This window comes from Stegostoma tigrinum, chromosome 15 (assembly GCF_030684315.1).
Source record: "Stegostoma tigrinum isolate sSteTig4 chromosome 15, sSteTig4.hap1, whole genome shotgun sequence".
Taxonomy (NCBI): domain Eukaryota; kingdom Metazoa; phylum Chordata; class Chondrichthyes; order Orectolobiformes; family Stegostomatidae; genus Stegostoma; species Stegostoma tigrinum.
The window spans coordinates 13523107-13539083 of record NC_081368.1 but is presented as its reverse complement, the minus strand read 5'-3'; the positions used below and the strand labels follow the sequence as shown (position 1 = coordinate 13539083).

The 15977-nt window shown below is 42.2% G+C and overlaps 1 protein-coding gene across 1 annotated transcript in view; it reads left to right on the top strand.

Annotated features, from left to right (window-relative positions):
* The window catches only part of npas2 (neuronal PAS domain protein 2), a 219486-nt gene that overhangs the window by 127368 nt on the left and 76141 nt on the right, over window positions 1-15977 (top strand). Inside the window, exons 4-6 of the mRNA XM_059651271.1 lie at window positions 6280-6336; window positions 13908-14056; window positions 15654-15745. Of these exons, the coding sequence (XP_059507254.1) occupies window positions 6305-6336; window positions 13908-14056; window positions 15654-15745 (273 nt within the window). The 5' untranslated portion in view covers window positions 6280-6304. The remainder of the gene's footprint in view (window positions 1-6279; window positions 6337-13907; window positions 14057-15653; window positions 15746-15977) is intronic.

Here is a 15977-nt window from a genome sequence, read left to right as displayed (position 1 = left end):
TATACTGCTGGTATCTTCCACAGGAAAGATGGATGCAAATGTTTTTCATTCTGTTTCCAAAACATCAAAACAATAGCAGGTCATGGGAAACCAAGCATTTTTTGCCAATTCACTGCTATAGTTAGTCTGCGTGATAGTGTAAAATGAGTGCAAGTTAACTTACCATCCCTTTTATATTGTTCTCAATTGGAAGTCAATGACAATGGGGAGTGATATAAAACAGGCTCCCAGCTCACTTGCATCTGCTTAAGGCAATCAAAGTCAAGATCTGCATCACTGTGCACACAATGAACTGCCTGAATTAATCATATCAGCACATTAAACATTGATATTTATTGTGCTTTCTTTACAGCTAACCTTGCCTCTATTTAACATATTTAAAAATGTTGGTTATTCATCTCATAATTGAGAAGTGCGAACCTGAGCTAATCCTCAGTTTCTTTTGCATAATTTGCATCTGTGTAAACAATTTGTCAATGTCTTGTGGAAATGTTCTGCTCAGATGAAGGTTATATGATATGCCTGAATATGAAACATCCGTTTTTCAATATGTTCTTCAAAGTTATTAGTGATCCTGAGATCAGAAACAAATTTTTGCAGCAAACTGTGCATCAGCTCCAACAACATAAGGATACTTATGATACAAGTGATCACAATTCAGGAATACAACTGTAACATTTAAGCTTTAATTTGTTCTAGCATCTTGAGTAATCCCAAGATTACAGCCCTAGAGGTCTTGCTTTTCAACCTCTGACCTAACTCCCTGAATTCCCTTTGCAGTACCTCATTACTCTTCCTGTCTATGTTGTTGGTACCTCTGGTTTCTCACCCGCATTTTTGTTAATTTCCCGTGACCACTCAGAGACACCCTTGACCCTGGCACCAGGGTGCCAATGCACCATCCTGGTGTCACTTTTGCAGAACAGAAATGCCTGTCTGTACCCCGATTATACAGTCCCCTATTTCTACTGCTTGACTGAACTTTGGCCGTCCCTACTGTATAACAGAGCCAGCTACAGTGCCACCACCCCAACACCATGCCCTCATAGGCATTCCCATCCCCAATAGTGTCCAAAAGATATACTTGTTAGAGAGGGGCAGAGCCACAGGGGACTCCTGCAATATCTGCCTGCCCCTTCTAGCGGTCATCCATCAATCTGCCAGATCCTTGGGTGTGACTGTGTCTCTAAAACTCCTGTCTATGATGCTTTCCATCTTCTGCATACTCTTTGGTGTATCCAACTGCCATTCCCACTGATCCATGTGGTCTGCAATTGACACACTTTCTGCAGCTGTCATTGTCAGAGATGTTCAAACTGGCTCTGATTTCCTATGTTTCACAGAAGAAGCATGCTACACACTCACTGCCATTTTTGCCCTCTGGAAACTCTTTAATTAAAAATAAATTACTTTTAATTAATTTACAGCTAGGTGGATGCTCTGCCGTGTTAAATTGTCACCAAGAAATACTAAACTTGCTGTTTATACAAATAACAGTCTAGCTAACACTATTAAGCCCAGTACAGTGCTATTCCAGCAGTAGTTTAAATCCCACTGCTTTAAAAATGTATGGGTGTGAATTGATTAATGGAAATTGAAGTTAAGAAAGAAAAGTTAAGTTTAGCTGTTTACTTGAAGCTATCAGTTGGGGTGACTGTGCTAGCTTCTCCTAGAATCCTCCTCAGTCTCTTCACATCAGCACCCTCTGATGATGGATGTATAATCTTTCCAACTACTATTCCTCATCTCAGCCAACTTATTTAAAAAATTGAGTTATTTCTTTAACTGTTTGTAATCATTTATCTATTGTCAAACTGTCAAATCTACCTGTTTTTTTCAAACTGCTGCGATTAAAGATGTAAACTTAAAACGTTTCTGAAGAAGGGTCTAGGCCTGAAACGTCAGCTTTCCTGCTCCTATGATGCTGCTAGGCTGCTGTGTTCATCCAGCTCTACACCTTGTTAACCCTAGCATTAAAGTTTGGTGTAAAATTCAGTCATATTATGATCACACTTCCCATTCACTATAACATTATTAATTCTCTGTTTAATTCAACACTACAAGATGTAAAATAGCCTGCTCCCTAGTTGGTTGTTCTGCATACTGGCCTGGAAAACTAGCTCAGATACATTCCACAAACTCATCCTTAAAGCTACTTCTGATAATTGGATTTTGTATTAAGGTTAAAGGCCTCATAGAAATTCTCTTGCCTCTGTTAAATGCTCTCTGTGAACATATAGAAATTACTCCAACATCTGTTTGCTGTCCTTTTTGTTTTGTAGCTCAATTCATGCTGATATTCTGAGCTAAAATGTTTTCTTCCAAGCTTTCACCTCATCCTAATAAGGCATGTTTTAAATGAGGCTGTATATTTCCAATCCGATTTGATTCCATCTCCTAAAAATCAAAAATTCTGAAAAAAATTGCAAAAAAGAGACAAAGCTTTATGACTTGCACTCAACAGGACAATTAACAAAAATACCAATTCAAGGGGGAGAAACAACTTTTATACTGCATGAGAGGACAGTGCTGAGTGGTGTTCAAGTGAAATCTGATTGGTGGAGACAGACCCATGGAAAAAGTGCCAGCAAATGATGATACACGGTTAGCAGTCAGGCTTTGCTTATACTTTAAACCTGGCGGGTTTATTCTGATTAAGTATTGCCCTGACAAATTAACCACCGAGCGGCCATCATCTATTTTGCTCAAATAAAGCATGCATAGTGTGTGTACACGTTCAGGATCCTGAGAATTGAGATAATTAGTTTCCAGTACATGTAAGTCCACCAAAGTGCAAGCCCACTGACAATCCTAAAGTGATTGTCAGTATAATTTTTCACACAGACAGGACCATCCACTAAATGCTGTCAAATTGCAGAATCACAACCAATGTTGGACACGGTTGTGCATTTTGCAAGCATGGGGTGACTGGAATGGACAGTACCATGCTTGTTGTGACCTGACAAAAGGAAATGCTATTTGATTTGATCCACTGGGACACATGACCTACATGCCTAGCATCACACTAGCACTAAAATTCATAGACCACATTACTTATCTGGGTGACAGGCAGAGCATCTTTTTGGCTTGATATCAGCAGCGTGTGGCAGGTACCATTCCTATTGCTACTGTGCAGTAGCAGTATGTAACATCCAGCTTTAGCAGTTAATCAAACTTTTGAAATATCCTACCTTCCTGGGTAATCTGTGAAAGCTTATCAGGCTTTATAGTAAAAGCATTAAGGTCCCAAGAAGGCCTCACTTGCAAAACTCACTGTGTTGTATCGAACGTCAGATGTGAATCACAATTGTATAACATTACAGCACAGAAACTAAATCCAAATTAAATCAGCCTCGCTGTCTCTATTTTCATGATACAATAAGATTAAACCATTCAAAGACCCTCAAAATTGGCCCAAATGTTTCCTGAACAGATAATTCAATAACCACTACCAGACTTCATGAAAAGTCAATGTCAAACAACCAGGTTTATAAATTAATTAAGATTTAACAATTTATTAATAATAAAGTAGTTTTAGCAAAGTGAAGTAAAACTACAAGAATCTAATTAATGTCTATAATTTAAACCAATTTTCTTTGATTCTAGCCCCCACTCTCACAAAGTCAGACAAGCAAACAGACACAATTATGACTTACATCATAAGAAGAAACAATAAATGAGATGCAACTGACGAGTTCATTTAATCTCTTTCCATGATCCATACTCTTACAGGCATACAAGGTTGTATCTTGCTTCATGCAGATAGCTTCCAGAAGGCTCGAAGGAGTATTCATTTCATTCTTATAAGTGAAATTTTATTCTCTAAATTTTCAGTAATTTGATAATGTGAGAAAAACCAGGAAGCAATCATACGTTCATCTGATAGTTTTCACGAGCAACGTCCTTCTGACACTAACAGAATTCAAAACCATTTTAAACTTTGTTTTTCTTTGTTGGGCTAGTTAGGTTTAGGGTTACTCTAATCCTCTGGGACCCAGTTGATATGCATACATCTGCCATCTGTTTAAGCAAAATGCATCTTTGAAAACAAAATATCTAATGAATCAACCTGCAATTAACTTTCATACCTGGCCTCATAAACAATAACAGTTTGCTTGTTCTTTTTCTTTTAAAACAAACTGCTGCTCACAATCCAGAGGTCACCTTCAGCTCCTAGCTCACAGTTCACGATTCACAGCTCCAAACTCAAAATGACAAAGAAAGTTGAAAAAAAACTTTTACCCTCAGAAGGATGAAATGCAATTTTGAAAAATATGTTTAACAGCAAGGTTAACAAATCTTAAATGATAAACAAAACACAAATTCACAGCTATTTTTTCCTCCTTAAAGAATCTTAATCACTATTCGACTTTCTAGGTCATCTTCTTAAATTTACATTTGTTTAAATTCAGGATACTGCATCAGCATTTTCCTTGCCAGAAAAATGTAGCCTTTTATGTTAAAAGACTGTTAAATAAATTTCAGAACTTTGTTTTATATTTCTCAAGAAAATTTAATGGATTATGATCAGTAAAATCTAAAGTGTCATAGTTTCAATGTTGAACATAGCCTTCAAAGTATTGAAGAGTGGCTAACACCACCACTGCTGTCTTCTCCATAGTTGAATTTCTGTACTGATGTTGATTCTTTCAACTTCTTGGAAAAAATAACCCACAGGCTTTTCCATTCCAGCCTCGCGCTCCTTTAAGAGAACTCCTCTAATCCCCAATCACTTGCGTCTGCTGCTAATTTACATGTTCGTAAAAGTTATGTGCAGCTTTTACAGGTTTACACATTAAAATTGCTTTTTACCTTTCAAACGCTGCCTGACATTCTGTTGACCCTATCACCTTTGTCTGTTTTTGTAGCAAATTGGTCAATGGTATGGCTGCTGTACTAAAATTAGGTACAAATTTTTGATAAAATCCATATATTCCCAAAACACTCATTGTCTCTCATTTTATCTTGGGGGGCAAATCAATTAAAGTTCATATTCATACAATATATAAATAGATACAGAGATGCAATAAAAGTCCTATTGCTGACTCAAAGAAATCTTTCTAGTTCGACCAGACAGTAAGCTATCCTCGTCCATGGCATTTCATTTTGGAAAGAACACATGAAGGAACACATACACACAACAGCTCCTATGTCTAGAGATAATGGGAACTGCAGATGCTGGAGATTCCAAGATAATAAAATGTGGGGCTGGATGAACACAGCAGGCCAAGCAGCATCTCAGGAGCACAAAAGCTGACGTTTCGGGCCTAGACCCTTCATCAGACAGGGGGATGGGGAGAGGGTTCTGAAATAAATAGGGAGAGAGGGGGAGGCGGACCGAAGATGGAGAGTAAAGAAGATAGGTGGAGAGAGTGTAGGTGGGGAGGTAGGGAGGGGATAGGTCAGTCCAGGGAAGACGGACAGGTCAAGGAGGTGGGATGAGGTTAGTAGGTAGCTGGGGGTGCGGCTTGGGGTGGGAGGAAGGGATGGGTGAGAGGAAGAACCGGTTAGGGAGGCAGAGACAGGTTGGACTGGTTTTGGGATGCAGTGGGTGGGGGGGAAGAGCTGAGCTGATTGTGTGGTGCGGTGGGGGGAGGGGACGAACTGGGCTGGTTTAGGGATGCAGTAGGGGAAGGGGAGATTTTGAAACTGGTGAAGTCCACATTGATACCATTAGGCTGCAGGGTTCCCAGGCGGAATATGAGTTGCTGTTCCTGCAACCTTCGGGTGGCATCATTGTGGCAGTGCAGGAGGCCCATGATGGACATGTCATCAAGAGAATGGGAGGGGGAGTGGAAATGGTTTGCGACTGGGAGGTGCAGTTGTTTGTTGCGAACTGAGCGGAGGTGTTCTGCAAAGCGGTCCCCAAGCCTCCGCTTGGTTTCCCCAATGTAGAGGAAGCCACACCGGGTACAGTGGATGCAGTATACCACATTGGCAGATGTGCAGGTGAACCTCTGCTTAATGTGGACTGTCATCTTGGGGCCTGGGATGGGGGTGAGGGAGGAGGTGTGGGGACAAGTGTAGCATTTCCTGCGGTTGCAGGGGAAGGTGCCGGGTGTGGTGGGGTTGGAGGGCAGTGTGGAGCGAACAAGGGAGTCACGGAGAGAGTGGTCTCTCCGGAAAGCAGACAGGGGAAGGGATGGAAAAATGTCTTGGGTGGTGGGGTCGGATTGTAAATGGCGGAAGTGTCGGAGGATAATGCGTTGTATCCGGAGTCTAATTTGTTGGTGGTAAGATTTCATTGTTATTTAGCCATATTTCTGTTCATGTTTGTAGAGACTACAGCTGTTGCGGTGAGCTGATGGACGACGATGAGAAAGACAGGGCAAAGAGGTGAGAGGCTGGAAAATGTGCTTGAACTTGCAGTGCCCATTCAACTAAACTTGTAAAAGTTACAGCATCAACATAGACTGTGAGGTGCCAACTGTAGAGTTTAAGTTCTAATTTGACCACTCCAAATGGGTCTTTGGATAAAGCAAATACATTGACTAGAATGTCACAGGTTTAATCCTCAGCCTGTCATGAGTTTATTCATTTTATATTTTTGGAAAGGAGATTTCCACAAAGATACAAGATTCCAAAAATATGTCTGATCTGCAAATGTCAAGAACCTGGATACCTTATGAGAAATTTTTGTGAAAAATACTTTGGATCATCACCTGCTATATTTAGAAAATCTAGTTAAGGATACAATCAACATTTTCAATATACAATAGTGTTTCATTCATAAGCAAACTTTACATAAAACCTGAATTAATCAATGCTTTACGTTCAGTGTGGATTGATTGGATCAAAGCATGGTGTCTCAGTGGTTAGCACTGCTGCCTCACAGTGCCAGGGACCTGGGTTCAATTCCAGACTTGGGCAACTGTTTGTGTGGAGTTTGCACATCCTCCCTGTGTCTGCATGGTTTCCCCTGGTTTCTACACACAGTCCAAAGATGTGTAGTTGAGGTGGATTGGCCATGCTAAATTGCCCATTGTGTGCAGGCTAGGTGGCTTAGCTGTGGGAAATGCAGAGATATAGGGTAGGAGGATCAAGTTGCTCTTCAAAGGCTTAGTGTGTACTTGATGGGCCAAATGGCCTCCTTCAGCACTGTAGGGATACTATAATTATAAACAAAAATTCTGTGCTGAATGACTCTCAGGCTAGAGTATTTACACACAAGTGAGAAGGAAGAATTGGATCCCTTCTTTGTAACCCCGTTTTGTTGATCGAAACAAATATTTTTATAACTTTTTAGCATGTAGTTATCACACTTCAATTAAAACATAGCCAATCCACATTGTAAATGAAAGAAAGAGGATTTGTATTATCAAGAAACTCAAAGAAATTAATAATAAAACACAACAAACTTTTCTTTTTAAAAATGAGGATGCTACAGACAGGGATGTTGTGATTGTAAAGAAGTCAGCCAGATGGACCTCATAGAATATGAGTTCCCTGATTGAGGTTGTTAACCCGGTCCATTCAGGGACGCCTGGCTGACAGATATAAACAGGAGTACTAGAGGTTATAATCACTCTGAGAGTTGGTTCTGAGGGAGCTGGAGCAGTATCACGGACTCTCCACATGTAAATAAAGGGTGGCTTAGTTATGGGATACCAGTCTCTCTGGAATTATTTCAAGGTTGAAATAAAATCTACAGTTTTTGAAATGATAAATTTTAAATCTAAGGCTTCCAATTTTTTGAGAGTTTGTTCATGGGATGTGGCCATCCCTGGCGAGGCCATTCATGGACCGTCAAAATCTTTTAAAATTCTAAGTACACCATGTCCATTGACTGACCACCAATTTTGTTAGTAAAGTCTTCAAAAAATTCCAATTTTCCATTTGCAAATCTATGCTCACTGTGTCCTATTGGATCATTACTAACTGCGTGCTATTTATCCCATATTTATAATACATTCTAGCACTTTCATCACTACTGATGAAAGGCCAATAACTCTATTGTTCCCAGTTTTCTCTCCGGCTCCCTTCTTAAATGCTGAGGTGACATTTTCTATCCTCCAATCCACAAGAATTATTTCAGAACCTAAAGAATTTTGGAAGATAAACTCCAATGCATCAATTAGCTCTACAGCCACCTCCTTCAGCACTCTGGGATGTAGACCATCATCTCCTGGGAATTTATCAACTTTCTGCCCCATCAATTTCTCCAGTACCATTGTCTTGCCAATGCCAGTTTCTTTCAACACTTTATTTTGCCGAGCCACTTGCAACTCTAGATCTATGAGATTTCTGGCATTTGCCACTGTGCAAAACAAAATATAATAATTTAGTTTAATAATAAGGCGAAGCTGTTTCTCTACTTCCCTTTGTGCAGACTTCCCAGACTGCTTTTGATGCAGGTTTGCTTTAACTAAATGTTTTGGTATCTATAGAAGCTTTTATAATCAGTTTTTATCTTCATTTTTTGTCAGATTACATTTATATTCTATTATCCCTTTCCTTATTAGTCTCCTGAACCTCCTTTCTTTTATTCTACAAACCTCCCAATCCTCACAATTACATCCATTTCTGCCAATTTCATAGGCCTTTACTTTTAATCTAATACAATTCTGAACTTTTCTTAGCCATGATTGACTGAGCTTTTTTTTAAGCTCTTGCACATTGAAGCAATGTAGAGTTGCTGTAAGTCATGTAGTTGGTACAATTGTGGACCATAACTTCTGGCCCCAAACATGCTCTGATGATGCTCTGTTATATCCTTGAACCTGTCACCAGGGAGGTGATAAGCCATTCTGGGTCATGTTCACTGCCACGGAAATGCCTGTCGGATCTTCTCACTGTTCAATCTTCTATGTCTACTGTTCTTCCATTTTTCTTCCTCCTTCCCTGTGCAGCTGATTCGCCTGTAGTTCCTTGGGTTTGGCTTTGGCTGCACTCCCTATGGAATACTGATTAGCAACCATGGTAATCTCTGAGAACACCCCTTTCTGTTTTATCTTAGACTACCTTGTAGTTACCCACTGTACACTTCTGATCTGCCATTTGACCACTTTCATTCAAGTACCAAACACATTTTCCTCTGCCTTATGGATAATACAATAGTGGCTCCAGCCTTTGTTAAAGCTCCAAAACCCAGAGTTCAAACTTGTCAAGCAGCTGATACTCCCTGCAGATATGTTTGTAAATGTTTCTGGGAATGTAGTGGGCTAAGTTGCTATGGCAGGTGTGATTCTAAATTAAAGTGATCTTACTCCCCAGGAGTCTTTAGACCACCATGGATATCTCAGATTAAAATAGACCTAAGGGATATTATAGCAGAGACAACTCTCCTGTGTTAACCAATCTCAGTGCATGGAATTGCCCTTTTAAGAAGTCTCCACATTTTGTTTTTGTTTGTCAATCTGAAAGTATGTCAGTCTACAACATTTCTGTTGATTCACTGATAATAATTATTATAAGAATCAATCCTTGGCTACATTATAGTAACACTATAGAGTACATCATGCCATATACACTACATATAGCGTGTATGTAGACACTATGTATAGCATCTATATATAGACACTATAGAGTGTAGAATAATTAATCTCCTATATCTACAACACAATAGTGACTCCAGCCTTTGTTAAAGCTCCAAAACCCAGCTTTAAATCGCATAGGAACAAATAGCGGAAAATATAAATGCACTGAGAAACAAATGTAGTAGGAATTGTCTTTGTAAGATTAATGAAGCATTTCAATCCAATTAAAAATAAGTTCAGGGTATATAAACAAATAATTACACTAAGGTTATAAACCCAATCCAAGTATAAAAACCATAGATAACACAGTGTGGAGCTGGAGGAGCACAGCAGGCCAGGCAGCATCAGAGGAGCAGGAAACCTTCCATTTTGGGTCAGGACTCTTCTTCAGAAAATTATAGTTTTGTTTTGTATTGACTTACCTCAGCCTAAGGGGAGTTTTCCTGAAGACAAATCAACTCTACATTTGTGCCAAAGAAGACTGGTCTGCCCTTGATGTTTTCCAACAAAGCCAGCTTCAAGGAAAGTTTGTAACTCTGAATGAAAGAGCTTCCAATGCGTTCTGGTAGACAAACAGCGGGCTGGAAGAACACAAGATAACAAAGTGTGGAGCTCGATGAACACAGCAGGCCAAGCAGCATCTCAGGAGCACAAAAGCTGACGTTTCGGGCCTAGACCCTTCATCAGAGAGGGGGATGGGGAGAGGGAACTGGAATAAATAGGGAGAGAGGGGGAGGCGGACCGAAGATGGAGAGAAAACAAGATAGGTAGAGAGGAGAGTATAGGTGGGGAGGTAGGGAGGGGATAGGTCAGTCCAGGGAAGATGGACAGGTCAAGGGGGTGGGATGAGGTGGTAGGTAGGAAATGCAGGTGCGGCTTGAGGTGGGAGGAAGGGATGGGTGAGAGGAAGAAGAGGTTAGGGAAGCAGAGACAGGCTGGGCTGGTTTTGTGATGCAGTGGGGGGTGGGGGCGAGCTGGGCTGGTTGTGTGATGTAGTGGGGGGAGGGCACGACCGGGGCTGGTTTCGGAATGCGGTGGGGGAAGGGGAGATTTTGAAGCTTGCGATGTCCACATTGATACCATTGGGCTGCAGGGTTCCCAAGCGGAATATGAGTTGCTGATCCTGCAACCTTCGGGTAGCATCATTGTGGCACTGCCGGAGGCCCATTATGGACATGTCATCTGAGGAGTGGGAGGGGGAGTTGAAATGGTTCGTGACTGGGAGGTGCAGTTGTTTGTTGCGAACCGAGCGGAGGCGTTCTGCAAAGCGATCCCCAAGCCTCTGCTTGGTTTCCCCAATGTAGACGAAGCCACACTGGGTGCAATGGATACAATATACCACATTGGCAGATGTACAGGTGAATATCTGCTTGATATGGAAGGTCATCTTGGGGCCTGGGATAGGGGTGAGGGAGGAGGTGCGGGGGCAGGTGTAGCACTTCCTGTGATTGCAGGGGAATGTGCCGGGTGTGGTGGGGTTGGAGGGGAGTGTGGAGCGGACACGGGAGTCGCGGAGAGAGTGGTCTCTCCGGAAGGCAGACAAGAGTGGGGATGGAAAAATAGCTTGAGTGGTGGGGTCGGATTGTAGATGGCGGAAGTTTCGGAGGATGATACGTTGTATCCGGAGGTTGGTGGGGTGGTATGTGAGAACGAGGGGGATCCTCTGGGGGGCGTTGTGGCGGGGGCGGGGTGTGAGGGATGTGTTGCGGGAGATGCGGTCAAGGGCGTTCTCAACCACTGTCGGGGGGAAAGTCGTGGTCCTTGAAGAATGTGGACATCTGGGATGTGCAGGAGTGGAATGCCTCTTCCTGGGAGCAGATGCAGCGGAGGCAGAGGAATTGGGAATATGCCACAATGGTGCCACCCCCCCATTATCCCTCTCCCCCAGATTTGTATCTCCATGAGACTCCCTGTCCCTATCGCAACAGCAAAATTTGCCCGTGGTGATTGCTCCATTCCAGGAGTTCAGGAGGTGCAATACCAGCAACAGAATTCCATGGAACAGCAACTCATATTCCGCTTGGGAACCCTGCAGCCCAATGGTATCAATGTGGACTTCACAAGCTTCAAAATCTCCCCTTCCCCTACCGCATCCCAAAATCAGCCCAGTTCGTCCCCTCCCCCCACTGCACCACACAACTAGCCCAGTTCGTCCCCTCCCCCCACTGCATCACAAAACCAGCCCATCCTGCCTCTGCTCCCCAAACCTGTTCTTCCTCTCACCCATCCCTTCCTCCCACCCCAAGCCGCACCTCCATTTCCTACCTACCACCTCATCCCGCCTCCTTGACCTGTCCATCTTCCCTGGACTGACCTATCCCCTCCCTACCTCCCCACCTATACTCTTCTCTCTACCTATCTTGTTTTCTCCCCATCTTCGATCCACCTCCCCCTCTCTCCCTATTTATTCCAGTTCCCTCTCCCCGTCCCCCTCTCTGATGAAGGGTCTAGGCCCGAAACATCAGCTTTTGTGCTCCTGAGATGCTGCTTGGCCTGCTGTGTTCATCCAGCTTCACACTTTGTTATCTTGGATTCTCCAGCATCTGCAGTTCCCATTATCGCTGGAAGAACACAGGAAGCCAAGCAGCATCTGGAGGAAAGGAGCAGTCAATGTTTCAGGTATTACCCTTCTCCAGCCCTGAAGACGAGTAATTATCTGAAACATTGACTGCTCCCTTCCTCCTGATGCTGCCTGGCCTGCTGTGTTCTTCCAGCTTCCTGTCTGTCTACCTTTGATTCCGGCATCTGCAGTTTTTGTTTTTCTTCCAATGTTCTCTATTCAGTTCAAACATTCTTGTAGGATAAAACTGTTTGTACATGTGTGTTGGTATGCATGTGTGTCTGTATGTATATGTCTGTGCCTGTACCTTTATGTGCATATCTACATGTGTCTGTCTGTGTGTCTGTATATGTCTGTATCTGTGAAGTATGCCTATACGTTGCCTGTGTATCTCTGGGCATTTGTGTGTGTCTGTGTATACCTGTATGTCTATATGGGTGTCTGTATGTGTATGTATTTGTGATAATATGTGCACGTGTGTATATTTGTGCACATGCTTGTGTGTGTGTGTGTGTGTGTGTGTGTGTGTGTGTGTGTGTGTGTGTGTGTGTGTGTGTGTGTGTGTCTTTTGCAGCCTCAAGACCTTACTTCACAGCAAACAATATCAAGGCTGGGTGCAATGTTGATTAACATTTTGCTTTTGTCAAAGATTCTAATTCTACATCAGCTGTTTTAAATTCTAACACTTCGATTTTTGTGTTAATTCAAACTTTACAAATTCTGCATCAATTGGGTTAATTCCTTAACACCATTGGGCCTTAATTGATATCTTTAACAAAGGACCCAGATGTTCCCGATAATCAGGAGCCAATGAGAAATGGTACAGTAACTCAGCAAACGCATTTGAACTGCTGAGTTACTTCTTTGAGTACATTGAGATGATTTCTCTCCCAGTTCACGATGTTGTTTGCTTTGATGGGAGATCTTTGCTGTTCTCTTCAGACAGAAAACAAAAAGCTCAGTTCAGAACAAAACCTAAATGGTAGCATGAGAGACAACATTTCCAGCAAATTCATGGAGAGAAGATGCTGTGACTGTGAATTCAATGTGGGATTCAGCCAGAAAGCAGCTTGTGTCAAAACACTGCATTAATGGAAGCATGATACTGAACTTCCAGTCGGTGACATGGAATTCTGTTGCTGGTATTGCACCTCCTGAACTCCTGGGATGGAGCAATCACCACAGGCAAATTTTGCTGTTGTGATAGGGACAGGGAGTCTCATGGAGATACAAATCTGGGGGAGAGGGATAATGGTGGGGTGGGAAACAAGGCAGGGGCTGGCTGTTAGCATACACCCCACTGCACAATATCCAATTTCACAATTGTGTACAAATCAGTATGGATGATAGGACCCCATCCACCAACTGGAAGGCAGTTTGCACTGTTAGATGGATCAGCTGTAATTTATCCCACTTTTGGCACCGATATAGCTGCAGCGCAAGTGGAAAGGGATTTGTAAGTGATCCTTAAATTGCTGCGTTGACCACTTAAGGGTGTTAAATGGAAGCAGGGTGGGAAAGTTGCTGATGAACCAACCTGCCTGGAACTTAATTAGGCAGAGGTAGGACAATGTCTGAGTATCTTTTCTGAGAACTTCCTACCTCAGTTATTAGACCTGTCACCTCTCATCCAACTGTAGGACCAGCCATTAATATCCTCACCACAGATACTGCTTGACATTCTGAGTATTTCCAGCACTTTACACTCTTAAATTGCAGTCAATGCCCAGCGTTCAATAATCTAAGTCCTCACAAGAATGCACCCCAAAATTTGTTGCATTGTAATTGATAAATTTTCACATATTTGCTTGTGTCTTGGTGGAATTTATATATTTTATCGAAGGGCCTAAATGATTTCCTTGTCATTTAAGGGCTTCACGAAACAAATCAGAGAAGAAACGAAGGGACCAGTTTAATGTACTCATCAAGGAACTTAGTACCATGCTGCAAGGCTCCACGCACAAGATGGACAAGTCGACTGTGCTGCAAAGAACAATCGACTTCTTACAGAAACAAAAAGGTAAGAGTGTAGATAATCTGACCAGAGTTTATAACCCAAAATAATACCTGGCCTTGTTTGACACTGGGGATTTTCTTCATTGGAATTCCAGTTCTATGGTGATTGTGATGATACTATGGCTGTAAGAGTTGGGTTTTGTCCAGTTTATATTTTGAAGAGAGGTTTTAAGACAAAGACACCGAGCTGTCCATTTGAATCCGATAAAGTAAACAGCTTTTTTTTTCAAGTTGGAACAATAAAAGCAGCCTGTACAAGTGGGGTCAAGCTCCTCCAGAGCAAAGATCCTTTCATTTTTGGTTTTCATAAATAATTGTTGCTGGGGTCTTGAAGCTGGGCGGAAGCTGCCGTACGTCTCTCCCTGCAACTCCCTCTCTTTCAGAGTTTTCTGTCGATGTTTTCTTCCTGGTCCAGAGAATTGTCTATGAGACAACTTAATTTTCTGAAATAACAAAGTGTACAGCTGGATGAACACAGCAGGCCAAACAGCATCAGAGGAGCAGGAGCGCTGATGTTTCGGGTCAAGACCCTTCTTCAGAAATGGGGGAGGGGAAGGGGATTCTGAAATAAATAGGGAGAGAGGGGGAGGAGGATAGAAGATGGATAGAGGAGAAGACAGGTGGAGAGGAGACAGACAGGTCGAAGAGGCAGAGTTGGAGCCAGTAAAGGTGAATATAGGTGGGGAGTTAGGGAGTGGACCGGTCGGTCCAGGGAGGATGGACAGGTCAAGGGAGCGGGATGAGGTTAGTGGGTGGGAGATGGATTTTTTGAACTTGCCTTTGTCAAGGGCTTGTTTATAGGATAAAATGGAACAGTTACAGTTTAGTAGTAAAATGATCTATTATTGGTTAAGTTTTCCAATAGAGTTGTTATTATAACTTCTTTGTTTCGTGTTTTGCTTCAAATCTGGTATTCCGACCAATTGAATTGCATCTGGAATGCAGTATCTGGCACCTGACTTTAAAATAAGAAAAAAAAAGGTCTAGGCTATCTCCTTAATATATTTTGAGGAGGTTTGATCTGGCCTATAACATATTCAAAAGCCCAACAACCAGACCTCGATGATACCTTACCCACTCTTTATGGTTATTTTAATTGTGCTATACAAATATGTTGTATCATATCTCCAGTCTAGGTGGGACTTTGAACCTGGACTTTATGACCAAGAGGTAGGGATGTCTACCACTGAGTCACAACACTTTTAGCAGCCAATTGAACTGACTAACATATGCTCGCGCATGCTGCTAGTGACTCCCTGTTAGAACCAGTTCTCCACTTGTTGAAACATTTAGAGATTTCACAACAAACTGGAGAACAAAGAGTTGTTATAGCAAGATAACACGGTGTGAAGCTGACGTTTATGACCCTTTCTGAAGAAGGGTCTCGACCCGAAACGTCAACTTTCCTGCTCCTATGATGCTGCTTGGCCTGCTGTGTTCATCCAACTTCTCACCACATTATCTTTGTTTTTGTTGTAGTCTAGTTTGACAATCATTGTCACGTTGGGCATGCAGTTTATTTGGAAGTGGAGTTTAAACCCACTCTCAGACCTGTTTACTCATTAAATGGACTATTATATCAGAAATGTCTTCCCTTTCAGAGCTCTCAGCCCAGACGGAGGCTTGTGAGATCAGGCAGGATTGGAAACCCTCTTTTCTTAGTAATGAAGAGTTCACACAGTTGATGTTGGAGGTAAATAATATCTTTTCTGTACAACCCATTTAGCAGCCTCCACAGTGGAGAGCATACACTTCACAGAGCTAGGAATTGGAAAGCAGAACTGATATAAAGAGTGGATCAATCAGAATTATTTAATCATTCGCAGGACATAGGCATTGCTAGAAAGACCAGCATTTATTATCCATCCTTAACTGCCCTGAGAAAGTAGTGGTGTGCTGCCTCCCTGAGTATAACTGGGGCCATA